The sequence below is a fragment of the Mandrillus leucophaeus genome, unplaced genomic scaffold, assembly GCF_000951045.1.
Source record: "Mandrillus leucophaeus isolate KB7577 unplaced genomic scaffold, Mleu.le_1.0 Scaffold360, whole genome shotgun sequence".
In the NCBI taxonomy this organism is placed as follows: Eukaryota; Metazoa; Chordata; class Mammalia; order Primates; family Cercopithecidae; genus Mandrillus; species Mandrillus leucophaeus.
Window position 1 is genome coordinate 3,157,919 of NW_012103810.1, and position 26,852 is coordinate 3,184,770.

The 26,852-nt window shown below is 55.4% G+C and overlaps 1 protein-coding gene across 3 annotated transcripts in view; it reads right to left on the minus strand.

The window, feature by feature from the left end:
* The window catches only part of MYO7A (myosin VIIA), an 86,890-nt gene that overhangs the window by 9,494 nt on the left and 50,544 nt on the right, over positions 1-26,852 (minus strand). For 2 of the 3 annotated variants that reach the window (XM_011989740.1, XM_011989739.1), the window contains exons 20-40: positions 26,359-26,443; positions 25,529-25,747; positions 24,978-25,085; positions 23,876-24,085; positions 23,347-23,550; positions 22,927-23,103; positions 22,373-22,462; positions 20,801-20,928; positions 16,001-16,127; positions 15,323-15,442; positions 14,567-14,740; positions 13,188-13,415; positions 10,957-11,127; positions 7,906-8,023; positions 7,086-7,212; positions 5,911-6,080; positions 4,102-4,292; positions 3,316-3,440; positions 2,526-2,683; positions 1,457-1,610; positions 77-232 (exon numbers count right to left, since the gene is read on the minus strand). In XM_011989740.1, coding sequence (XP_011845130.1) covers positions 77-232; positions 1,457-1,610; positions 2,526-2,683; positions 3,316-3,440; positions 4,102-4,292; positions 5,911-6,080; positions 7,086-7,212; positions 7,906-8,023; positions 10,957-11,127; positions 13,188-13,415; positions 14,567-14,740; positions 15,323-15,442; positions 16,001-16,127; positions 20,801-20,928; positions 22,373-22,462; positions 22,927-23,103; positions 23,347-23,550; positions 23,876-24,085; positions 24,978-25,085; positions 25,529-25,747; positions 26,359-26,443 — 3,240 coding nt within the window. Of the gene's footprint in view, positions 1-76; positions 233-1,456; positions 1,611-2,525; positions 2,684-3,315; positions 3,441-4,101; positions 4,293-5,910; positions 6,195-7,085; positions 7,213-7,905; positions 8,024-10,956; positions 11,128-13,187; positions 13,416-14,566; positions 14,741-15,322; positions 15,443-16,000; positions 16,128-20,800; positions 20,929-22,372; positions 22,463-22,926; positions 23,104-23,346; positions 23,551-23,875; positions 24,086-24,977; positions 25,086-25,528; positions 25,748-26,358; positions 26,444-26,852 lie in introns of all 3 variants that reach the window. The other variant, XM_011989738.1, reaches the window with a different exon arrangement.

Genomic DNA, 26,852 nt, shown 5'->3' on the forward strand with positions numbered 1-26,852 from the left:
AGGGGCTCGTTCCACAAGCCCAGTGTGGCCAGGAGCCTGCCCCAGTGTCTGCCCCTGCCCCTGGCGGCCGCTGTACCTCAGGGCTTTCTGGAGCCGCTGCAGGCAGTCGATGGCTAGTGGGCAGTGCTTTCGGGACTGCAGGAAGCGCTGCACGTGGGGCAGGAGGATGTTGCTGGGTGGGAAGAGGCCCGTGCACAGCCAGAGCAGCTCCCAACCTCGCTCCTCGCTGTACCTGCAGGAGGAAGCGTGGGCTCCAGCAGGGGCAGTTGCCATCAGGAGTCCCAAGACCTGTACACCCCCCGGTGAGGGGGCCACACACCCCTCAGCTGCTCATCACAGCAGCACCGTCCCTCCCGACCCTTAACCTGTCTCAGGACCCCTCAGCCTACCTACAGACCCCTCTCCCTGACAGCCAGATGCAACCAGTGCTACCCAAAGTGTGCTTGGCCCACCGCACCAGGCCACACACTGCTACCACATGGAGATAAGAGGCTTATGTCACAGTGAAAAGCCACCAGTTTACCATGCCCTCTGCTTCAGCTGAGGCTTTTTGTTTGTTTCCATAGCGAGACTTTCTCCATGAAGGAGGCAGCGTGATTTATATTTTGGCAGAAGCTCTTTAATTCACCTGTACTTTGAGTGGCAACGAGTTAGACCAGTCCCACCCCAGGCTCCTTCAGCGACCACTCTGAGCTTCTTGGGTCTGACAGTGGGAAGTTTGGAGGGCTTCTAGGAGGAGGTGGCATTTGAACTAGGCTTTGAAGGACGAAGCAAATTATGGCATGCAGAGACGGGGCTGAAAAGTTTTCCTGGCTGTGGGCACAGCATGTACAAAGGTTTGGCACTGTCGAAAGAGCTGATGTGTAGTTTGAGGGTGGATTTGTGGAAGAGATGTAGAGGGTGACACAGCTGGGGAGGAAGGCGGGGCGCTGGGTGTAAGGAGAGAGGGTGGAGCTTCTCTCAGACTCTGAGAGGAGCCGGTACCTGACTTCCTACTCCTGCCTCGGGCTGTCCCAAGGGGAGGAGAAGGTGGCACCCTTTGGGCATTGGGCCCAACACCCAAACCCATGAGAGTTTTCAGCCAGTGCTTTCAGCTGACAGCTGGCCCAGCCTGCACCAGGGAGGGGACACTTGACTGAGCTGGACCTGCAGGCAGACAGCAGCATCTAGGCAGGGGAGGGGCATCCAGAGGGGGCTCCAGCCAAACAGGAGGAGCTGGGGCTGTTACCCTTAGAGGACAGACTCAAAGGAAGACAGCCACCACCTCCCAGTTCCTGCTAGGCCTTCCTTGGGCCTTGGAGCCAAGCTAGGATGTGAGGGGGCCCATGAGCAGCTCCTGGCTCTGTGTGAGGAAGGACTGCATCCAGGCAGAGCCAGCGGCTGTCTCAGGAGGGAAAGAGCTGCCTGTCACAGCAGGTGGGGTCTGCCCCTCGTCCACCCACCGTGCCTGGCTCACCTGATGTGGTTGTCGGTCAGCTGCTTCAGGATCTGCACGTACGCCTCATCCTTCAGGGGCTCAGCTTTCAGGGGACCCTCAAAGATCTGGTCGGTGAGCTCGTTGACAGAGCGTGTCCTCTTGGACGGGTAGTCGCCCATGTACTTGAGCACAGGTGGGGACTGTCAAGGAAGGGCTTGTGCCGAATATAGGGGCACTGGCCTGGGGTCTGGAGGCCCCACTCCCCACAGGGCCTGCATCACCTGAAGCTGTGACCCTGGGCCCTCAGGCTGCATACTCACAAAATGGGCGTGATCTGCCCCACCCTCTGTCCTCGCCTCCTCACAGCCACCAGCCCCGCATCCCAAGCCCTCACAGCAGCTGGGACGGACTGCCCAGATCGCCAATCTGACCATGCCACCCCTGCCCAGTGGTTCACCCTGGCCTTGGGACACGGCCCAAGCTTCCTCACAGGGCTTGGGAACCCTGCCTAAGCCCACTCTTCCCATCCTCTCTGTGCTGAAGCCCCGGAGCCCTGGAACAGCCCTGGTGTGTGTGTGTGTGTGTGTGTGTGTGTGTGCGCGCGTGTGTGCGTGTGTGCGCGCTCCTCGGGGCCTTACTGCTCTTACTGCTACTCCCTCTCTCTGGAACACTCCCCACCCCTCTCCCCTTTGCCTGGCTAAGTCCTACTTAGCCTTCAGGGCTCAGTCTAGATACCACTTCCTCCAGGAAGTCCTCCCCGCCCCCTCCAGGTCACATGGGTCAGGTCACAGCTGCCCGGTCCCATCTCAGCACTGATCTGGATGTGCGTATGGTCCCATGAGGCCAGGGGCTGGGCTGATTCCTGCTCTACCTCCATGCCTGGCCCAGCACAAGGCACCAAATCCACCTGGCACCCAAATGACAAGGTCAGAGGAGAAAATGAGTGAGGCAGCCCCTTGCATATCAAAACGTGCAAGGGAGGGGGTCCTCCATCAACCCTCCCCACGCGTGCCCAGGCCGCAGCAGGCCCTCAGGAGGCAGGTGGTGTGCAGATGAAGGCCCTGCCCAGTCCCTGGCTCCGCTGGGTACAGCCCAGTAGCATGGATATCAATGAAGGCCAGGCAGGCCTCCTGCGAGAGCTCCTCACTGCCCAGGAGCTTCTTGAGCAGTGCCTGCTTGAGCGGCTCCCGCGTGTGGCTCCATAGCCGGTCCTTGCCTCGGGCCTTGGACACCATGACGCGGCTCAGCGTGTGCTTGGGTGGGGGCCTGCCATAGCACAGGGACCGTCAGCAACGGCCCCATTGCTGGCAGCCCCAGGGAGAAACCCCCAGGTTGTGAGACCCCCACCCCCACCTACCCCCTGTGCCCAGAGGCTGAGGGTGGGCACCAGGCCCTGCTCTTCCCTGCCCTGCATGTGACCCGAGGCGAGTCACTGGCAGTCACTGGGCCTTCCTTTCTCAGCTATGAAACAGCGGTGAGAACACCCCGGGCTGTGCCCCAGCCTCCCCCACCACCCTGCGCCCCCTGCAGACCTCAGTGCACACCACCTCCATCAGGAAGCTTCTCACTGCACCCCCCGCGCCCCACCCCGAAAGCATCCTCATCACAGTGCCGGGCACGCAGAATCCCAGCTGCCTGCTTCCGGCCCGCATCCCCACCAGGACTGAGGCTCAAATGCCCAGCCTGGGGCGGGTGCAGTGACATGTCTTAAATGAAGGAAGGATAAGATGAGACACACAGGACGGGTCATCAGACAGAAACAGCCCTCCAGCTCCCTCTGACCCAGGTCCTGCTCACAGGTGGGGGCTTCACAAAGTATCCCCAGCACACAACCAGACGGTAGCGGAAGCCTGCAGCTCCTAGCCCTGTGACTCCCATCCTTCCCCAGGAGCCATCACCTGAAGTAGTCGTAGGAGAACTCCTCCAGCGTGTAGGGCTTGGCACGCACCTCAGGCTCTGCCGTTCGCAGCTGCAAGAGCCGGACGACGTCCTGCCGCTGGTCGGGAGTCATGGTGACCAGGGCCTAGGGGCCAAGAGACAGGGGGCTCAGGTAAGCTCTCCACCTGCAGCCACCAGGATCAACATGGCATACCCTGGAGCCTTCTGGACTCTGGGAGACTCTTCAGGGGGATGGACCCCATGCCCCATTCTGACCCTGGGAGCCTTGTTCCTCCTTGGGGTCTCTGAGGTCCCTGCTGCCTCTTTTGTGCTGAGCTGAGGGCCCTTCCCTGGGTGTCCGATGAGGTCGGGTCAGTCAGAAAGCCTGGACGAGGCGGGGAACATGGTGTGAGAGCTGCCTCGTCCACTGAGCCTGGCTCAGGAGCCACTGGGGAAGCTGGGCTGTAAGTCCTCAGAGCCGCTCTCAAGGGGGCTCCAGAAGAAGCAGGGCCCCCTTGCCAGCTGTGCCCCCACTGCCTGTTCAGACAGTGCAGGTGATACACCTCTCTCCAGTCCCCATCTCCAGCCCCACCCCTTGGCACTTCCTCATCTGATGCCATTTCTAGGCCCCTCCCCACCTGGCACAGGTTTGAGCGCTGCCCCAACTTTAAATGTGTGGTCCCATAAGATCCCAAGATCATCTTCACAGATGCACTAGACCATTAACCTATCGTACAGCTGTGGGAAGTGGACGAAGAGGGGTCTAATGGCACCTCCCACCCATCTGCTGCCCCCAGGCCACATACCACAATCTCCCGCGGTGGCATGGTGACAGTGGGCATGACATACACACAGTCGGTGGGGAAGTCCCCACGCTGCTTGGTCCTCTCATTGATGCCGTTGGCCCAGCCCGAGTTCATGACCTGCTCACCCGTGTCGTGGTCCAGGATGATGAGGTCTCCCTTGGCAAAGCTGAGGAAGCCTGACTCCTCGCCCGCTGCAGGGCAGAGGTGAGCGGGACCACGGGGGCAGAGACAAGCTGAGTTGGAACATCTTTATTTGGGTTGATGATCTATAAGCCACTACTTCCCACAGAAGAACTGAGGTGCTGTCACTCGTGTCTGCCCACTTGCCACTCTGTCTCCACCTTGTCACAACTCTCCATACAAAGACCATCACCAGAGTGGGCTACTCTCCTGCTCAAAAGCCTTCTACGACTCCTCATTGCCCTTGGGAGGAAGCCCCACACTCCTAAGCCTGTTGTGAGCGGGCCTCCCAGACTCCCTCCACCTTGCCCCTCCTCCCTCACCGTGCCTGTTTCCAGTCAAACCAGACTGTTTGCAGTTGCCTGGACAGGCCAGCTTTCTCCCGCCTCTGTGCTGGCATCACGTTCAGCTTTCTGGCCCCTGCGCTCTGCTCACACAGGCTTCCTCCCTGGACCCCAGTCTGCATGGGGCCTCTCCTCTGGGCTCCTGTGGCTCTGGGTTTCCCTGCTTACTGCACCATCACAGGCCTGTCACTGTCTGCTTCCCACCCACTCCCCACTGAGGACAGGGTGGGGTCCATTTCATCTTTGTCTTTCCCACACTCTGCCAGGGCCTCGGTGGCCTCCGGCAGAGTAGTTGTTACTGCTGTTATCACTTGAAGATGGTGCGTATTTTGAGAACACTGAGGAGGACCCTGATCTAACTTGGAAAGCTGACAGGAGATGAATATTGAAGAGCCAGAAGACGGGAGGGAGAGGAGATTCCCCACAGACCCCAGATTGAAGGCTATTTGGTCTAGTTTCAGGGGAAAGATGGGAACAAGACCCTAGCAGCCTTGAGTGCCAAGGCCACGGGGCATGGTCTGTGATATGGTTCAGATATTTGTCCCCTCCAAATCTCTCTGTTGAAATCTGGTTTCCTAGTGTTGGCAGTGGCCTAGCGTGAGGTGTTTGCGTCATGGGGGTGGGGCCCTCATGAACAGCGTGGCGCCGCGCTCGCAGTGATGAGTAAGTCTCTGCAAGAACCGATGGTTTAAAAGAGCCTGGCAACTCCTCCTCTCTTCCTTCCTTCTGACGCAAGCACCCCTTCTCCTTCTGCCGTGAGTGGAAGCTTCCTGGGGCCTTCATCAGAAGCAGATGCTGGTGCCATGCTTCTTTTTTCTCTTTCTTTTTTTTTTCAGAGATGAGGTCTCACTCTTGCCCAGGCTGGACTGCAGTGGCACAATCATGGCTCACTGCAGCCACCACCTCCTGGGCTCAAGCAATCCTCCTACCTCAGCCTCCTGAAGAGCTATGACTACAGGCACATGCCATCACACCCAGCTAATTTATTTAATCTTTTGTTGAAACAGGGGTCTCACTATGTTGCCCAGGCTGGTCTTGAACTCCTGGCCTCAAGTGATCCTCCCATCTCAGCCTCCCAAAGCTCTGGGATTGCAGGCATGAGCCACCATGCCCAGCCAGCACCATGCTTCTTGTAGTGCCTGCAGAACTGTGAGCCAAATCAACCTCTTTTCTTTATAAATCTCCCAGCCTCCAGTATGCCATTATAGCAACGCAAATGGACTAAGACAGTCTGCGTAACGCCCTGACCCCCAGTGCCAGGCAGCCCATACCAGCAGTCACTCACCGGGGTTGGGGTTATCCTGCAGGGCCACAACATACTTAGATCTCTTCCGGAGCCCCTCTAGGAAGGTGACCACCAGGTCACGAATGTCCTCAGCATTGCTGGAGGTGAAGGTGTATTCGTCCCCCTTGATGGTGGCCAGTGTGAAGCTGGGGGCTGTCGTTTTCGCTCCCCTGCAGGACCAACACGGAGAACAGGGCCCTGCCGGGGTCAGTCCTGCCCAGCCTGAGTGAGGCGCAGCACAGCCAAGATCAGAGCAGCCCAGTGAGAGCCAGACACGGCACTCCCTGAAGGAGACCAAGGCCAGTCGAGTCAGACATGCCCCAGCCAGTGGGAAATGTGGCCCAGCTCAGACACATCTCAGGTTAAGTCAGAGCTGGCCTGGCCAGAGTCAGGCATGGCCCAGAGGGAGACCCACACTGGCCCGACCCACTTCTCCTTTGCCTGTCTAATTCCTACTCACCCTTTAAATCTCAACCTACATGCCACTTCCTCCAGGTAGTCCTCCCTGCCCTCCCACAGCCCTGATCATAGCATGCTTTAAAATGGCCTATTCAATGTCTGTCTCCTCTCTTGACTGAAGATCCAAGAGGACAAGGACTATCTTGTCACTACTGCATCCTGTGTGCCTGGCATGTGTCTGGTCTCCAGCCCATATCAGACATAACCCAAAGACACTGCTACAAGCCCCAGATGGTGGGGGAGGGAGCCACTGCACTGCTAGGAAAGCCAGTCAGTCCCAGCAACCCACCCCACCATTCCACCTGTGTGGCCGTGCTCTGCAGTTTACAAAGAGCTCTCCCATCTATTATTGCATTCATTCCTCACCACTGTTATGCAAGAAAAGTATTAAGACTCCTGCTTTAGGAATGAAGACAGAGAGTGAGTGCTACCCAGGCCCCTGAACCCCAGGTCAAGCTCTTTTGTACACACTCGCCTGCCCCTACCTGTCCTGACAGCCCAGTCCTGTCTCAGAACAGCCTTAATGTGCTGTAAAGCCCACGCCCATCCCTCCGCTAGGAGGTGCCAGAGGGGTCTTCACAGTGCGGTACAAACTGCCCAATCACGAGCAACCAGGCAGGCCACTGCATGTCTCTTCACTTCCAGTGACCCACAGGGAAGCTCCGGCCCCTCTCCTTCCCCTCTGTCTGTCTGCGTCTCCATGCGGCCCTCCTCACCTGCTGCTGGACACGGCCATGATCTCTGGGAAGGACAGCTCCAGAAGTACCTGCTCCTGCTCGTCCACAAAGTACACGCCCGTCCAGTTGACAGCCACGATCACGTCGTTCTTGGGGAGGCTGGGGCCTGGGGTCGAGACCAAGGCACTGAGAGGCAGGCCTCCCACCCCTAGGCCCAGCCCTTCTCAGTCCTCATAATGGCCAAGGAGGTGGCAATACACTGATTTCTGTTTTACAGATAGGGAAACTGAGGCCCAGAGAGCACAAACTCGCTATGTGACAAAACCCAAAGTGCAATAGGAAGAGAGTGTTGAATTGGGAAACTGGTTTGGGTCCCACTCCTGCCACTGGTCTTTGTGCAGCTTTGGACAAGTCCCTGCCCTGCACTGAGGTGGGATCTGGGGCGGGGTTGGACTGAGACCCAGGGTTCCCTCCAGCCCTGGTACTTGTTGGTTCTGTGAACAGCAGCATCAGCACAGGGCCTGGCACAGAGCAGGTGCCCAGTAACGATGGCCCAAGGACGGCTGAGCCAGTGGCCTGTGTGGGCCACCCTGCTCTATACACAGTACGTGCCTTAATGAATCAATCCTCACTCAGTTTTTCAATCTTATGCACCACCGTGTGCACATAAGATGTGCCATGGAGTCGCTACTGGGTGTTGGGGAGGCAGGACCCACTCAGCAGCATTGACCAGAACAGACCAAGCAGCCAGCAGGCAAGAGTTCCATTGACGGGGGCCCCTGGCTCAAGCCGCTTCCCTCCCCTGTTGTGGACTGGAGCTACAGAGCAAGGGACTGGGAGCGTCGCAGGCTGGGGGTACCTGAGAATTTGTAGGCTTCATAAAACCTGGAGAAGAGTAAGGGCCACTTAAAGCGGGCATAATTGACCACATCCTCTTTGACCTTCTGGGCATCAGTTCTCCTCTGGGCATAAATCCCCTGGAGGGAAAAAAGGGACAGAGGGACACAAGACAATGTACAGGTGAGTTTGCTCTAAAAATCAGCTGCTGCTGCCTTCTAGCTAGGAGCAGCCTGGGGCTCCTGCACCTCCTGTGCATCATGGCCTTGCCCTGCTCCCATCTGTCTGCAGCCACCCTGTCCCCACCCTTCTCATTCATCAACATCAGTGAGCACTTTCGAGTGCCACCTCTATGCAGGTGCTGCGGCCCAAAGTCAGAGAAAGCATAGCTGCCCCTCCAGGGAGTTCCCAGTTGAGCAGAGACAGGGAAGCAAGGATTCCAGCCAGAGCATGTGGGAGGCCCAAGGTCCCGGGTCAGTGCAGACTGCAGACTGGGAAGAGAGGGAATTGGGGACACGGCGTGGGGAGCCAGGTCCTGGCGGACTGTGAGTGCAGCCACAACTGCAAGAAACTGATCTGGTGAATCTGGGAGTTAGAAAGATCAGTGTGTCCAGGGAGAACTGGACCCTGGAGGTGAGGTGATCTGTGGGGGGTGCTGCCGTGCTCTTGGTAAGATACAAAAGCACCAGCATTGTGTTTCTCTAAAAATACTTCCCCAAGCGCTAGTGAGAACTCTGGGGTTCTGGGGTAGCATTGGAGGGGTCAGAGTGAAATCCTGGTTTTTATAGTATGTAGACACAGGAATAGGTAAGAGTGGATGTGTATGCCAGCTCACAGACGGCCCCATCTCCACCCATGAGAGAGCCCATGAGGGGTGCCATCCTGAGAGCAGTGAGAATTCAGAGGCAAATGGCTCAATGTCATCAACCCAAGCTCAAATGACTCAGAGAAAATACATATGTAGGCAGAGAGACAAATCACTGAGCAAGTGTGGCTAGCATCCAGTGAATCTGGGAAGTGAAGTGCACACAGCAGTCCTACTTTTTTGAATGTGCAATTTCTCCATAAGTTTGAAATTATTTCAAAATAAGATGTTTTCAAAACACCTCTTGTTATGGACTGAATTGTGTGCTTCCTTCCCCCACCCACCATATTTGCATATTACAGTCTTCACCCCCAGAATGTAACCTTATTTGGAGATAAGATTTTTTTTTTTTTTCTTTTTTGAGAAGGAGTCTTGCTCTTGTCCCCTAGGCTGTAGCACAATGGCACAATCTCAGCTCACTGAAACCTCTGCCTCCAAGGTTTAAGTGATTCTCCTGCCTCAGCCTCCCGAGTAGCTAGGATTACAGGCACCCACTAACACACCTGGTGAATTTTTGCATTTTTAGTAGAGACGGGGTTTTGCCATGTTGGCCAGGCTGGTCTCGAACTCCTGACCTCATGATTCACCCGCCTTGGCGTCCCAAAGTGCTGGGATTACAGGCGTGAGCCACTGCGCCTGGCCCAGAGATAAGGTCTTTAAAGAGGTCACTAATGAGATCTTTTGGGCGGGCTGTAATCCAATATGTCTGGTGCCTTTTTAAGAGGAGGATATTTGGACTCAGATGTGCATGTGCACACGTCACCGTGTGGTGACAGATGGAGAGGATGGCCATCTGCAGGCTGAGAGGAGAAGCCTCAGGAGAAAGCCCCTGCCAACACCTTGATCTCGGAGCTCCAGGCTCCAGAACTGGAAGGAAATACATTTATTTCTGTTGTTGAAACCACCTAGTCTGTGGCACTTGGTTATGGCAGACCTAGAAAATGAACAATGCACCCTCCCACCCTACAAAAACTGTGATTCACAACTGTCCATTCTAGGAGGGGCCTGGCCCAGGGCTCCGGGTCAGATACTCTGAGGAGCTTCAGTCCAGGAGAGACCCAGCTTAGCTGTGGGCTCCAAAGGGCAGAAACCGTGTCTGTCCCACAAAGGGCTGTGTCTCCAGGTCCTGGTGCCCAGCACATGACAAGCACCCAAAATAAAATGAATGCATAATAATAGCGCCCCACCCAGGATGTACCACATGCCACAGTGGCAGTGAGCCCCGAGGAGGCCCTCACGGAGGTGGGGGTGGAGGCTGCAGCTGTTTGGAAGGCAGCTGGACAGGCTGCAGTGACTGCCGGCACGTGAGGGCCAAGGGAGAGGAGGTGTCTGAGGATGAAGGGCAGGGGTCTCACATGAGGGACAGAGGGGTGGCAGGGAGGAGACGCTCCTCCTCTGAAGTGGGGTTCAGGGGGGTGAGGGCCTCAGGGGAAGCAGGCTGGCGCAGAGGGCACTCGGGACTCAGGGAGAGGCAGAGGCTGGTGGGGAGCTGACTAGAGAAGGCACACGGTCAGGTGGAGGCGACACAGGGCTCCCGGGTGAGGACGGAGGCCGCGAGGTGGAGGGGTGAGACCGCGGGCCTGTGGCGCTCTCAGACTATGGAGCCCTCGACTTATGTGCAGGGACAATTCTCTTGCACAGCTAGACTATGGAGATGAGGAGGCCCTGGGTCCCCTACCAGCAGCCAGTGCTCCCACCTTCTCCTCATTTGGATACCCCTGCTCTACTTGGGCAGGCTCTTAGCTTGGGAGGGAACCACTCATGGCTGGTTATGGGCCTGGGCTCCAAGCAAGCGGGTCAAGGGGGCCTGTCCCTAAAGCTCCCCAGGCAGGAAGTTGGGCTGGAGTTCTTTTAGGAAAAAGGAGGTACAATTCCTAAAGCTCTGTCTAGCGTCCACCACCTCTCCTAAGCTGCAGCTCTGGAAGCTGTAGCACCAACAAGTGGCTGGCACAAGACCAGGAAAGGGGCCCCAATACCCATGGCCCCACAGAGGCTGCAGGGTTAAGTCTGATCCCCTCTGTGTGCCTGGCACACAGATGGCAGGAGAATGAGTAAGCTGATGTCCAGTGAGGAAGGGCCACTGGGAGGTGGGAGGTCAGGTGCCATGCCATCTCCCGCAGCCCCAACAGACAGGTTCAGATGAGGACTGGGACCTCCTTGGTTGTTCAGGTCCACATCCCTTCTCTAAGACTCCTCCCAGCCCTTCACCTTCTTGTGGGCGGCAATGGCCAACTGGGCCCACTTCTCCAGCGTCTTCAGGGGCGTGATCTCGCGGTCGGGGATGTAGGTGGGTACGAGGTTCAGGAGGCGCTCCAGGATCATCTCAGAGCCATAGTCCACAAAGTACTGCTGGGAGGCCAGCTCAGCCAGGTCGTCCTCCTAGGTGGGGGGAGGCCTAGGTCATGCATTGGCCCAGGCCCCTCCAGGAAGCCCTTCCACACCACCAAAGGCTCCAGGCCCCTCTCCTGGCCCTGACTCCTGTAGCTCTCAGAGCCTGGCTTTTGGGGCCCAGGCTTCTCACTGATTCACCAGGGAATTCTTGTCTGCTCAGAGGAACCATGAGCTCCCCAAGGGCAGGGCCACACCCTCACCTTCTCCTGGGTCCCTTTCGCACTGGCATGGAGCTGGACTCTGCCCAGGGGCACAAAAAGTGACGCAAAGAAAAAAGCCAGCCCATCGAGCAGCCACTGCACACTCAGCCCTGTGAGACAGTGACCGGAGCTGACAAACAGCAGAAGAGGAAGCATCTGCCCTAGAGAATGGGAGACACCTGGGGTCTGCTGGAGGGGTCAAAGTGAGGGGAGTGCATCACTGTGGCTGCCTCCATCACCATCGTTAAGCACTTGGGGGATGGTTAAAGTGGTTAACAGCTGGCAGGATCTACTGTAGAGGGTTCAGAGAACCAAGTGGCCATTGGACATTTGCCCCTTCTCTGCCTGGCCTGGTGCACAGAAGCCCCAGTGATGCCTACCTAGGGCTCCCCAGAGCTCCAGCAGCAAGGGCATAGAGAAAGGCTTCTGGAGGCCTTGAAGGCAATAGATATTTTCCAACCAGTTTGAAATATTTCAGAACTTTAGCAACTGGTGTGGCTATACTAATGCGCTCTGCCTGAATATTTGCTTACCACCACCAATGCCACCATTATCATCACCACTTTCACCAACAAAACTACCACCACTACCTCCACCATCACCACCATCACTACCTACAACACTATCACCAACATCATTACTGCCTCCACCATCACCACCACCACCACCAACAACACTATCACCAACATCATTACTGCCTCCACCATCACCACCACCACCAACAACAACACTATCACCAACATCATTACTGCCTCCACCATCACCACCACCATCACCACCAACAACACTGTCATCACCAACACCATCACTACCAACAACACTGTCATTGTCAACACCATCATCACTACCTTTACCATCACCATCATCACTACCAACAACACTGTCATCAACACCAGCACTATCACTACCTCCACCACCACCACCATCACCGACATCATCCCTACCTCCAATATCACCACTGTCATCAGCACCAACAATACCATCATCACTAACATCACTACCTCCACCATCACCAACACCATCACTGCCTCCACCCACCATCACTACCATCATCACTACCAACACCATCACTACATCCACCATCACCATTATCACTGTCTCCACCACCACCACCACCATCACTACATCCACCATCACCACCAACCATCATCACTGTCTCCACCACCACCATCAACACCATCACTACCTACATCCACCATCACCACCAACCATCATCACTGTCTCCACCACCACCATCAACACCATCACTACCTACATCCACCATCACCACCAACCATCATCACTGTCTCCACCACCACCATCAACACCATCATTACCTCTACCAATGTTACCACCACCAACCATCCTCTTCATTGTCATCACCTCCTTTCTTATCCCTCCCTCACAATCACCAACAGAACCATAGCTACCATTACCATTATCAAAAACAAAGCAACCATATAACTCCTGTCCTCAGAAGGAGAAAAAAGAATACACATTTGCAAATTCTGATCCAAGGAATGGCTGTCTTTCTCATTTAGAGCAGCGCTTACTAGACACACTCAGAACAGTGCAGCAGGTCCTGAGGCACGTCCTCTGTAGCATGCACAGTCACTACAGCAGTGTGGGGGCCTCCTCCACTGGCGAATTCAGGACATGCTCAGAAGCCCTTGCTCCTGACATCTCACCTCACCTCCCGAGCCCCCTGAAGTAGGTGGTGTCCATCCAGGAGCCTGGAGAGTGCCCAACTGTGGTAAGGCTCACCTCAGCCTAAGCTAATGATGGCTCACAGAGGAGCACTCAGCCCAAATGTGGAAAACAGCAGGCTGTGAGCCAAGCCAGCCTGGCAGGAGGTTCCCTTCCACTCACCTTCTCACACCTGTACTCCCCAAACTTGACTCCTCGCACCACCTGCTGGTAGATAAGGTTGGTGGCCACGTTGTCCTCAGAGGGGCTGTGCCAGGGTGTGAAGACCTCTTTGCGGAAGAAGAGCCTCCAGGGGGCGTTGCGCTCCTGGGCACCCTGCTCCTTGGCATACTGCTCGCACTGGGAGATGGCGTCCATGACATGGTCGCTGCCGCTGCCCAGGGAGGACACCTGCGGGCACAGCGGGGAGGGGAGCAGGCACAGAGTCAGGGAAGGACTATGAGGAGCCTCGACGGTGCCAACGGTCAGTTCAGACAGAAAACCGAGGCCCAGCGAGGGGCAGGGACACGTCCAAGGCCCCCAGGAGGCAGACCAGATCCCAGCCTTGGGCTCTGAGCAGCACCCCCACGATTGCCTTCCTAGCCTCAGTTCTGGGCACAGTGATGTGAAAAGTCCCATTTTCTAGTAGAAGTGGGAAACTGAACAGAGAGTACCTGGAAACACAGGAGCATCGGTGAGAAACATCCAGGCAAACTGTGTCCAGCAACATGGTACCTCCCCTGGGCTTGTGGGCGGGGGCCCCTCTGCTGAGCATGATGTTGCTGGGGGTGGAGGCAAAATCACCCAAGCCCCAGGTCCCGCTCAGCCGAGGAGGCTCTAGCCTTCAAGGCGAGTCTGTGGGCTGTTCACGCCCCAGCTGCTTGAGGGCAAGTGTGAAGGAACTCCTGTTTGCTAAGGAGTTTCTCCATCAGACGCCACAGCAACCTGAGAGGGAATTCCATTCCCATCTGCACGCAAGGGCTGCGCAGCCCTCCCCTCAGCCTGTGCCATGCTCTTCCTTCAGCACCAGGAGAGGATTCACTGGGCCTGGGGACACAGGACTGAGGACATCCTACTGCTGGGTTTTCCCTTGGGTGCCGAAGAGCTCTGTTTTTTTTTTTTTTCTTTTGAGACAGAGTCTCACTCTGTCGCCCAGGCTGGAGTGCGGTGGCGTGATCTCAGCTCACCACAACCTCCGCCTCCTGGGTTCAAGCGATTCTCCTGCCTCAGCCTCTTGAGTAGCTGGGATTACAGGTGTGTGCCACCATGTCCCACTAATTTTTGTTTTTTTTTAGTAAAGACGAGGCTTCACTACGTTGGCCAGGCTGGTCTTGAACTCCTGACTTTGTGATCCGACCACCTCAGCCTCCCAAAGTACTGGGATTACAGGCATGAACAACCGCACCTGGCCGAGTTCTCAGCAGTCCTAACGAGTCAGGCAGAGCCAATTAGCGCCGGCTCGGGGAAACCAAGGTGCTCAAGGGTGAGTAGCCCCAGCCAGTAGGTGGCAGCACTGGAGGCCTGGACTGGGGCCGGGAGGAGGTGCTTCTGGGCGCCCATACCTTGTCAAACAGGGCAATGTAGAGGGAGAACCCGAAGCGGTCCTTGAGAGAGATCTTGTCGGCCAGCGCATTGCAGAGCTCCTTGGCCGTGGTTGCCGAGTCTGTCAGCAGGGTCTTGGTGGTCCCGTCCATGAATGTCACGGGCAGCATGATTGGCTTCTTGGACTTGGTGGCCTGGAAGTGCCCCAGGAGGGTTTGTGGAGTCCCTTCCCTTCAGACCGGCTCGCCCCTCTGGACTTTGGCTCTCTGCTTTCTGTGGGGTTGGAGCTGCCCCGGCGCCCCAGGCCTCAGCACCTCACTGGGACACTGCTTGTCCCCGTCACAGGTGTCTAGGGAGCCCTGCTGTGCACCCCACCCCAGTGGACCTTTAGGACCCCTGAGTCAGGGCCTGGGGCTGGGAGTTCGGGCGCTGCCACAGGCCTGGGGGCTCTGCTGTCACTTCATATAACCTTCATCATGTGGCAGGTAAAGGCATTGAGACACAGAGGGAATCTCCTTTGCCCAAGCTGTCCTGACCATAAGGCCAGCAAATGGAGTCCCTCATCCTTTGGGGGCTTTTCTGTTCTGATGGGCCTGGGGTTCCAGAACTTGAGGGTAGGTGCTTGAGGAACCACAGAGTCTCAAAGTGGGGAATGTTTCTGGGGCACTCGAGTGCACTGGACACACACACATGCACTCGCACACACATACACACATGCACACACTCACACACTCTTGTGCACATGCACACAAGCACGTGCACACACACGCACGAACCTGCAGCTCCAGCCAGCTGGGCGGCTGTGTCCGTGTCCCATTGACAAAGGTCCTCCTCAGACGCTCCTCACAGTACGGGGCGTAGCCAGGCGGGCCCCCGTGGATGAAGTTCCGCAGGTACTGCAGCCAGAGCACCCGCTGAGGCGGCCCCACTGCAGCCCTGGGCCTCCCCATGTGAGTAGTGAGGGCAGCCGCCAGGCGCTCCCCAGCACTTGGAGGCCACTTCTCCAGGCCAGGCTGCTTTCCATGGCTTCCCTACTCTCTCAGATCCACCACCTATTTCCAGCCACTTCTGTGGCCTCCCCCACCTCCCCCAGCTCAGCCTAGCGGCTCCTCTCCACACCCCTTCACAGCACCAGCCAGTCGGGTTGGTCCTGCCGTGACCTGCTCCACTCTGACCCCAGCACCCAAGGCCTGCCCCAAGGCGAGGGTGCAGAGGGCCTGGGACATGCTCCTATCAGACTCAGCCCCTCCTAAGTAGAATGGGGCTGAGGGGAGTGTGGGGCAAAGCAGTGGCTGCCTGAAGGGAGGAGGTGCCAGGAAGATGGGGCTCAGTGGGGGGTGGCCAGGTGGGTCTTGTGACCAGACCCTTTGGAGTCCCTGACTATTGCTGTCCCCACAGTGCTGGGACAGGGCCCAGCTCCCCTTCCCGCTCCAGGAGGCCAGGCACCTTCCTACCTTGACAAACTTCTCGGAGGGGGCGAAACAGCCCACGCAGAGAGACACGAGAATCCAGCCCCGGGCATAGCTGCTCTTGGAGGGGTTGTGGGTCAGCTGCTTGCTGATCTGGCAGTAGATCTCATCCCTGGGCAGGCAGCAGGGCAAGGGAGGGGGAATCACCCAGAGGAACAGCCCCGGTCCCCACCTCCTCCCAGCAGCCGGTGGGACACGACACAGCTGTCCTCTCCAACTTGCCAAGACCACCCAGGAGGAGGCAGAGTGAGGCTGGGTGGCAGGGCTGAGCCAAGGGCTGGGGTCTGGCTTTGGAGACAGAATCATCAGGCATAAAGCACCTCCCCAACCCCAATCCAGTTCCCACAGCCAGGGCCCCACCCTCCAGGGTGGTGTGTATCCTGCTCTGGGCTCAGCAGCCACAGGTGACCATGCTAATGAGAAGCACAGTCCCCACCTCTGCCTCCTTCCTAACCAGCTGGTGACTGAGGCAGGTGAGTTCACCTCTCTGATCCCAGCCCATAGTCACGGCAGCAGGTGCAACTTCTACCCATGGCAACGGACAAAGCAGAAACAGGAAAAGCGTCCTGGGGTGTCACTGGGGGATGGAATGAGTAGGGACTTTGTCTCTGGTATGTTTCTGTAATGTTTGAATATTTAAGGGGCCATGTATGACTTTTGTAATGGGATGAAAACAATTAAGGTAATTTTTTGGTGTTCATTTTAAAGGAATCCTTACAAGATTGCTGTGAAGACGAATGAGCCAAGGCTTATGATGCACCTAGCACAGTGCCAGACACAGTGAACCCCTCACAAATGCCAGCTGCAATTATTGCTGTCCTTGTTCTTGGGAATGGTTCTTCTCCTCTGCAACCTGGGTGCTCTAAGACTGCAGCCTGCCTGTTCAAGGGCAGAACCCCTGACGATGCAGTGACCGCCAGGGGGCACCCACTGCTGCTCTTCTCTCCCAAAGGACAGGGCTGGGATTACCTAATTCAGTGGCTCAACAGTTTTGAGAGTTTATAATTTCAAAGTAAATTCTGAAGTTACTCATTTTTTTATCATGATAAATGAGAACATTTATAACACACACAACCTGCTCACTGTCTAGATCCCAATTATCTCATAAAACAAAGGTAATTTTAAATTTCCAAGTAGTAGGAAGGGCAAAGTCTCAGAGCAGTCCTTTAAAGAAAACAAGTTTTGCTTTAGAAACATCCCTCCTGTTCCCACCTTGCCACAGACTAGTGAAACATTATCACCTGCAGCTAGGAGTCTCCGTTCACTTTACAGATGGGGAGACAGAGCCTGAGAATAGGGAGGGATTCACCGTGTGAGGCCCCTCAAGGAGCTGACACCCCAGCCTTTGGACTCTTGGTTCAGAGCTCCTGGCACTGTGTTTTCTAGAAGTGTCAGCTTTAGGTATGATGGTGAGATAATTTGGAGGCAAATTCTTGCCCCTGAGACACACCTGCAGCAGCTGCTTTTCCTCCTGTTGGCGGGTGGCCCTGGGCAGTGTGGCCACCCCGGTGAGGTAGTGACTAGGCTTGGGGAGATAAAAACGGGGGCCTGATAGGAGGCAGGAGGCCTAGTGACCCCTGGGCAAGTCGCTTCCCTACTCTGGACCTCAGTTTCCCATCAGGAAAGTGGGGCTTGGTCCCTGCCTCGTCCTGCTGTCCTCCCAACCAGCACGCACACATTCATGGCATCAGCTCTCCCGACAGACCTGTCCTGTGCAGAGACTGTTCTCAGAAAAGTCCTAGCCCTGCTCTCATCAGCTGACTTGATTTTTTTGGTGGCTCCTGGTAACTCCTGGGTCTTCCTTTCAACTCCCCAAAACCCCAGGGACCTGGGTAAAGGCCTCTCCTGGCCCTGTGGGGAAGGAGGTACTTGCAGGATGCCCAGGCATGTGGCCCACAGTAACCCTGACCATGGGCCTGGGGTGGGTGACTCGAGGTGAGCTGGCGGCAGGGGAGTTAAAGCAGGAAATGCATGTTGGATGATGATGATCAAAGCTACCATCTACAGGGCGCTTACTATGCTCCAGGTCTGGTGCTACACACTTTCCATAGCTTTATCTTCCCACAAGCCTGTGTATGAGGTAGCTGCTGCAGGCACACCTCATTTTACTGTACTTCACTCTATTACACTTTGCAGACATTGCATTTTTTACAAATTGGTTTACAAGGACCCTGCATGGAACAAGTCTACCAGCATCATTTCTCCAACAGCACGTGCTCACTTCACGTTTCTGTCACATTTTGGCAATTCTAGAAATATCTCAAATTTATTATTATATTTGCTGTGGTGATCTGTGATCAGTAATCTTTAATGTTACTAATGTGGTTGTTTTGTGCACCGTGAATCGTGCCCATAGAAGATGGCAAACCTAATTGATAAATGTTAGATGTGTTCTGACTGCTCTACCCACCAGCCATTCCCCCACCTCTCTCCCTCTCCTCAGGCCTCCTGATTCCCTGAGACACATTCATATTGAAATTAGGCCAATTAACAACCCCACGATGACCTGTAAGTGTTCAAGTGAAAGGAAGCTCACACATTTTTCACTTTTAATCAAAAGCTAGAAATGATTAGAGAGTAAAGCATGGTGAAAGCCAAGATAGACCAAAAGCTGGGCCTCTTGTGCCACGTAGTTAACCAACTTGTGAATGCAAAGGAATAGTTCCTAAAGGACATCAGAAATGCTACTCCAGTGAATACACAAATGATAGGAAAGTGAAACAGCCTTATTTGCTGATATGGAGAAAATTTTAGGGGTCTGGATAAATCAAACCAGCCACAACATTCCCTTAAGCCAAAGCCTAATCTAGAGGAAGACTCTCTCTTCAATTCTCTGAAGGCTGAGAGAGGTGAGGAAGTTGCAGAAGCTAAGTTGGAAGCTCACAGAGATCACCTCATGAGGTTTAAAGCAAGAAGCTGTCTCCAAAATGTAGAAGTGCAGGGTGAAGCAACAAGTGCTGATGGAGAAGCTGCAACAAGTTTTCCAGAAGGTCTAGCTAAAATCACTAATGAAGGTGATTACACTCAACAACAGATCTTCCATGGAGATGAACCAGCCTTCTATCAGAAAAAGATGTCATTTAGGACTTTCATAGCTAGAGAGAAATCAATGGCTGGCTTCAAGGTTTCAAAAGACAAGCTGAATCTCCTGTCAGGAGCTAATGCACTGCTGACTTTCCATTGAAGCCAATGCTCAGTGACCATTCCAAAAATCCTAGGGCCCTTAAAAATGATGTACAAGGGGCTGGACACAGGGGCTCACGCCTGAAATCCCAGCACTTTGGGAGGCTGAGGCGGGTGGATCACAGGGTCAGGAGTTCCAGACTAGCCTGGCCAACACGGTGAAACCTCGTCTCTACTAAAAATACAAAAATTAGCCAGATGTGGTGGCAAGTGCCTGTAGTCCCAGCTACTTGGGAGGCTGAGGCAGGAGAATTGCTTGAACCCAGGAGGTGGAGGTTGCAGTGAGCCTAGATCACGCCACTGCACTCCAGCCTGGGCAACAGAGTGAGACTGTCTCAAAACAAAACAAAACAAAAACAAACAAACAAACGAACAAAAAGAATGATGTACAAGGAGATGAATGTTATTTTCATGCCTGCTAATGCAACATCCATTCTGCAACCTATGGATCAAGGAGTAATTTTGGCTTTCAACTCTTATTTAAGAAATACATTTGATAAGACTATTGCTGCCATAGATAGTGATTCCTCTGGTGGATCTGGGCAAAATCAATGAAAAAGCTTCTGGAAAGTATTCACTATTCTCGATGCCATTCGGAACATTCATGATGCATGGAAGGAGGTCAAATTATTAACATTAATAGGAGTTTAGAAGAAGTGAATTCCAACCTTCATGAATGACTGAGGGGCTCAAGACTTCAAGAGGAAGTAACTGCAGATGTGGTGGAAATAAATAGCAAGAAAACTAGAATGAGAAGTGGGGCCTGAGGATGGGACTGAGTTGCTGCCATGCCATGATCAAATTTCAGTGGATGAGGAGTTGCCTCTTATGGATGAGCAAAGAAAGTGGTTTCTTGAAATGGAATCTACTGGTGAAGATGCCGTGAACATTGTTGAAATGATAACAAGGGATTTAGAATATTGCATCAACTTGATAAAGCAGCAACAGGGTTTGAGAGGATTGACTCCAATTTTGAAAGAAGTTCTACTGTGGGTAAAATGCTGTCAAACAACATTGCATGCTACAGAGAAATTTTGTGAGAAAGAACAGTCCATTCATGCAGCAAATCTCACTGTTGTCTTATCTTAATAAATTGCCACAGCCACTCTAACCTTCAGCAACCACCACTCTGATCAGTCAGCAGCCATCAACATCAAGGCAAGACCCTCCAGCAAATAGATGCAACTTTCAGATGACCATTAGCATTTTCGGCATTATTTTCTAATCAAGGTGTCTACATTTTTTAGACATAATGGTATTTCATACTTCATAAACTATAGTACAGTATAAATATGACCTTTATATGCACTGGGAAGCCAAAATATTTGTGCTGCTCTCTTTATTGTGATATTTATTTCTGTGGCCTTCAACTGAACCTGCAGTATCTCCAAGGGATGCCTGTTTTATGATTCCCCCTTTACAGACAAGGAATCAGAGGCTTAGAGAGATGAAATAACTCCACCAAGGTCCTAACTCCACCAATTAGCTCCCAGCAAAGCCAAACCCAGGCCTGCTTGCTTTATCTCTTGCTAAGTTGACAGAGGCACCACTCAGCCATCAAAAGACTTTCAGGCCCCGGTGCCCCCGCCTCCCAGCACTGACCGGAGAGCTGGCCGCAGGATGCCATTGCCGATGATGAAGTGCAGCTTCTCCAGGTTGGAGGTGGGCCGGTCCTCCAGCATGCTGTTGCCCTGGACCGTGGACTCCCCGTCATGCAGCCTCTTGGTCACCTGGGCCAGAGGGAGAGGACAGGGAAGGTGAAGTCAGGGGCATTCCCCTGCCAGCCAGGGCACCAGCACCCGAAGCTGCCTGCTCCCCAGAAAGCAGAATCTAAGGAGTGAGCAGAAGAACTGGGCTCCCCAGCACTGTCATTACCCCTGCCACATGCACAGCAGATGCTGGGCCAATAACTGGCCCACACAGCTGGGGCACACTGGCCCAGCGCCACCCACTTCTGGGGACAGAGCTCCTCTGCCGTCTCCTCGATACCCTGCACCCCACCCCCCACCCCAGGGAGGTCCTCTCAGCCAGGACAGGGACCTGCTTCTGACTCCAAGCGGGACCCCTATCTCTCTGGGGTGGCCCCCCCAAAACTGTGGGTTCTGGAGTATACCCCAGGTTCCAACCACCAGTCACCATCACCCTGTCACCAACACCCTTAGCCCCAAAGTGACCAGGCTCACACTGGTTCTTATGAGATGTTTCTCCTCTCTCATCCCACACAGCCCATAGCACAAGCCCCGAGCTCTGCCCAGAGGAGGTAGGGTGAGTGAGAGGTGAGCGGCAGGAGTGGGTGGTACAGACAGGGAGCACCATGGAAGGCCCTCGTGTCTACCGAACACCCTCGGCTGCCATTTCCACCTTCTTCCCAGGACCCCACGGAGTGGGCATTTCCTTCCTTGGGTCCCTTGAATATTAAGCGGCAGAGAAGGTATTCAAATCTGAGGCCACACACGTGCAAGGTTGGATTTGTGCCTCAGGTGGGGACAGGACAAGGGCAGAGGTAAAGTGGGAGCCCCTGACCCTGTAGTGGAGGAGCTGGGGAGGCTTCCTGGAGGAGGTGATCCCAGGCAGAGAAAGGAGGAGTTTCAGGCAGAGGGACTGGCATGTGCAAATGTGGGGATGGGGGCCTGGCCCCCAACGCTGTGAATGCCTTGGTTTGTGTCTGCCTCTCCAATGCATCCTCCCCTGCCACACACACACCAGCTTGGACAACCCCAGAGCACAAGGGCTGGGAGAGTGCCCAGAAAAGGCAAGGTGACTGAAGAATGAATTCGAATAAATTAATCCCGTTCATGCTCCCTGAGCACTCTTGTTCCACAGAAAGCTCCCACGCCTCAAAGGTCCTTGGACCAAGTGCCTCGGGTCTGCACCCTGGCTGGAAGTGTGTTCCCTCTCACCTGTGCTGCTACCAGCCTCCCCTGCTCAGTGCCCTCTGCCAGGAAGCCCTTCCCCACCCCAGCCTAAGATCCCACCCTCTTCAGACAGTCCTGTCTGCCTGATCACCCACCAACCCACCCATGCTGTCCTGTCCCTGGCCAGCCAAGACCCCTGAGGACAGACAGTGTCCACTCCTGCTCCTGCTCCCATGGGCCCCCAGCTTAGCTGTGCTCCAGCCTACCCCACCTAAGGCAGCCACCTGTGGGCTGCCAGACCCCCAGTGTCTGCCCTCACCTCCTCTGTGAGCTTGGACTTCTTTTTCAGAGTCAAATGCACCAGCTTGTGTCTCACACTGCTCCTCTTCTGGCCCTCAGGGAGCTGGGCCTGCAGGACCAGCAGGGATCAGGGTCAAGTGGCTGAGCAGAAAGCAATGACGAGACCCCCAACAGCGAGACTTTGTGGGGAACTATCTCGCTTCCACGTGAGGCTTACAGGGTGCCCCCTACACTGGCACCCTCTACCTGCTCACCCTACCCTTGCACCCCCACCAGCCAACTGGCAGTCAGGAAAACAGACTCAGAAAAACACAGTATGGGAGCTGGCTCCAACTGCAAAGCCCCCGTCTGCTCTGCTGTGAGGCCCCTCAGTTACGGTCAGCACTTCACAGTTTATAAAAGTTTCACATATTTGTTCCCACAAGTAGACAAAGGAGGGTGGCAGGCAGGGGTTGGTGAGGCAGAGATGAATTATAGGATCCTTTTTCTGTGGAGGAGCCCAAGGCTGGCGATGCCAGCAACCCTCCCTGTAGGCCTGGGAGGGACATCAGCCAGAGGGCACCTTGGCCTCACCTCACCCTCGCCCTGCAGGGCCTGCAGCTCCCTCTTGTACGTCTTCTTGCCCAGGGTCTCGTAAATCTTGGTCATCACAGGGATCTTCTCGCTGCCGTCACTCATGGCTGTGTGGTACTTGGGCTCCGGGAGGTCCCCCATGAAGCGGAGGATGGTGATCCAGACCGCCAGGGCTGCCTGGGGCAGAGCGTGCATGTCAGAGGCCAGAGCAGAGGACATTGCTAAAGCTGTCAGAATGACCTGGTGGTTTGGGGAGAGGGCTGGAGACACCCCCTCCTGCATGGTGAACCCTTAGGCTAGGTGCCACAGTGAAGACTATAGTCAGATCACCCTCATCACCTATGGCCACCAGCAGCAGCAGAGTCCACAGCACCAGCCCTGGCCCCACCCAGCAGTGACCTAGTGGCAGGCAGGCCTCACCAGCTGGTCACCCTCGTCATCATGGTAGAGCAGTGGCTGTTTGAGTGGCCGCCGGGTGTAGGAGTGCGTGGTTGTCCCCTGGAAGTAGGTGGCAGCAAACTTGGCAAATTTATACTCAGAGAGGTCCTCCTCATCCTCGTCAGGCAGGGGCAGGGCTGCATCCAGGTCCTCCTCCACCATCTCCCTCCGCCCTCGCTCCAGGTCCTGAAGGAGACAAGAGGTATGTCCTAGAGTCCCAGCTACTCGGGAAGCTCAGGCAGGAGGATCACCTGAGCCCAGAAGTTCAAGTCTGCAGGGAGCTATGATCACACCACTGCACTCCAGCCTGAGCAACAGGGTGAGACCCCATCTCAAAAAAAAAGAAAAAAAAAAACCTGAGAATGGCCTTGGAGAGGGACAGGACCCAGTTCATCCCAGCTACCCACTGCTCAGAGGGGCTGGGCGGGCTTTGAGGCCAAGGGCACAGGAGGAGGGAGGATCAGCCCAAGTGGTGTGGGGGCCTCTGGAGCCCCTGTCCCCAGCCTGGTACCTCAAAGCCACTAGGTGCCTGGCCCTCCTGGCCTGGCAGGCCACCTGAAGTCCCCAGGAAGCCAAACATCTTGTCCACCATGTCTGAGTGATTGACGGGCTCGTGGCGGGCCCTTTCCATCTGCTCTAGGAGCTCCTTCTTCCGCCGAGCAGCCTCCTTCTCCTTCAGTTCCCGCTCGGCGTCCTCACGAGCCAGCTGGGCCAGGCGTTCCTGGGCAATTGGGGTGACACAGAAGACACAGGGTCAGCCCCGGTGCCACAGCCTCAGGAAACAAGCTCTCCCTGGGAAGCCCCTGCAGCAGCCAGGGCCTCGGTCCCCACCTCCTGACCGCCGGGGAGAATGGAGCCTCCGACTTCCCCACCTCTGGGCCATTCAGAGGCCTCTCAACAGGCCAAACAGCAATCTGCCCATCCTTCAGGGCTCTCAGGGAGCCACCTCCTCCAGCAGCCTGCTCCATGGGGACCACACCAACCCAGACACCCCACGGCCATTGGCCTGAGGCTCTAGACCAGTGCCGCCCAATAGAAATACAATGTGAGCCACCCATGCGGTAGCCATGTTTTAAAAAGCAAAAAGGAATAGGTGGGATTAGTCGTAGTAATATATTTTATTTAACTCAATATTTCCCAAATATTATCTTAGCATATAATCCATATTACAAAAATAATACTGAGATATTTTATATTCATTTTTTCCCCACCAAGTCTTCAAAATCTAGCGTGTACTTCACAATTACAGCACTGTGTCATTCGGATGGACCACATTGCAAGTGTTCGGTTGCCACTGTGGCTGGTGGCTCTCTACCGGGCAGCAGGGCACCCTCGTGCCGTCAGCTAGCTTGGGCTTTTATCAGGGTGTTCTCTCCCAGCTAGAAAGGGGCTGCTGAGGGCCTGGGTCTCTTCCTCTGGAGCCACCACAGCCCTCGGTCCTTTTGCATGGCACAGGACCAGGTGCCCAGTGAGAGCTCAGGCAACGCTGGCCGAGTGGGTCTAGTGCAGCCACTCTGAAGGGTGGAAGGAAGGCTGCGGTGCCAGGTGACATGAGCAGCCAGCCTCGGGTGACATGAGCAGCCAGACGAGGCGCCTGGAGGCTCTCGGCTCACCTGATGCTTGCGCTCCGCCTCCTCCTTGGCCTTCTTGGCACTCATCTCCTTCCGGAGCTTCTCTTCCTCTGCCAGCCGCATTTTCTCAGCCTCGAGGCGCCGCAGGTACTGAGGGAAGGGGGCATCCAGGGGGCATGGAAATGTGTGTAGCTGTTGTTGCAGGGATTCCTGCCAGCTCCACCCACCCGACTCTGAGTTCTAGAACTGGGCATGACTTTGCCAAATAATTTGGCAGATAGGACAAGTGAGGTAACCGAGAAATTCTCTAGGTTACCCAGCGGGTTGGAGGCACCACTGATCCTAAAGCCCGGCCAGATCTGCCTCCGTCTCTCAGAGATTCCCAAGAGTGACTGAGGTCCCAGCCCTGCCCTTGGCCAGGAGGATGGAAATGAGGGTATGGTCCCAGGTTTGTGCACTCCTCAGAGCAGGCATAACCACAGGTCCACCCCATAGGTCCCGCTTCCTGGCCAACACCTGAGGGTGATGCGTGGACACTCCCCACCCAGGGATCAGAGGTCTGCTGATTGGCTGCTACGGACTTGCTCCCTTACCTCAGCCCTGAGGCGTTGGTGCAGCCTGCGGGCGATCATGCCCCGGGCATAGGCCTGCACGGTAAGCACAGCCCAGAGGCGGTGGCGGAAGGCCTTGCGCACCAGATAAGCGCGGCAGCGGGCCTGGAACTGGATGATGCGCTGGCGGGCCAGGCGGTACTGCTGGTGCAGCTTCCGGGAGCGGTGTAGAGCCTGCAGCCGCAGGAAGCCCAGACGCATCTGCAAGGACAGCCACCCCCGTGCTCAGAGCCTGCTGTCCCATTCTAGACTGACCCTGCCTGCAGAAGCTTCCACGGCACCGGCCTCCACTCTCAGACAGGCACCCCTAGAAGGCATGGCCCCGTCTCCTCTCAGATTAGGGCCCCCCCCCCATCGTTAGAAAGTTCTGTTTCCTCTCAGACAACATATTTTTAGGTGACCTTGACTCTCCCTGAGTTGGGCCCCCCTGAGAGAATCCTAGATCAGGAGCTGCAACCAACCAGTCTGCTTCCCATCCAGCCCCGACAAGCCCTAAGCCCAGCTGCTGCACAGACGTCCATGTGACCCAGCCACTCCCAGCCCCATCTGAGATCTCTCATAATCCCAGAGTGCTCCCAACACCCAAAAACACTCCAGAAGGAGAACAATACACATTGCTGGCCAGTTGGAAGAAGCCACAAGAGCCAGATCCAGACTTCGGGCTGGAGGAATGGTAGTGGCTGGCCGGGGCAGTGGCAGGTGGCCAACGAGGTCAGGCTGTGCTGCCTGGGTGCAGGCCAGTCCTGCTGCCATGGCAGCAAGGCTGGGTTCAAAGGCCTGTTGGGGCAAGAGAAGCCCATGGGGAGGCTCACCAGCCCGTAGTTCTTCCTGCAGTTGTGACCCCGCCAGTGCCTCTGGATCAGCGTGGCAGCGTTCTTCAGCTTCAGGAAGTTAGACCTGAAACAGCGGGAGTGGCGCGGGTAAGCAGTGTCCAGAGGCAGCCAGGGCACAGGTGGGTTTGGGATCACGAGGGCATGCTGAGTCCTGGCTCTGCGACTTCCTAGCTATGTGACCTTGGGCAAGGCACATAACCTCTGTGCCTCAGCTTCCTCATCTGTACAATGCGTAGAATAATGCTTGCCCTGCCTGCCCCACAGGCCTGTCACATAAGCCTATGAAGGTAGACACTCAAAAGGTATTTGTTGAATGAATAAATGTATGAAAAAATAAGTAACTAAAATAATATAAAGATTAAAAGCTTTGAACAGTCTAACTTCCTCATTTTATACATGAGGCAACTGAAACTTGATAGGTTGGGACTAGAGCCTGTGTCTTCTGACTGACCCTAAGTGAGCCCATTGCTGTT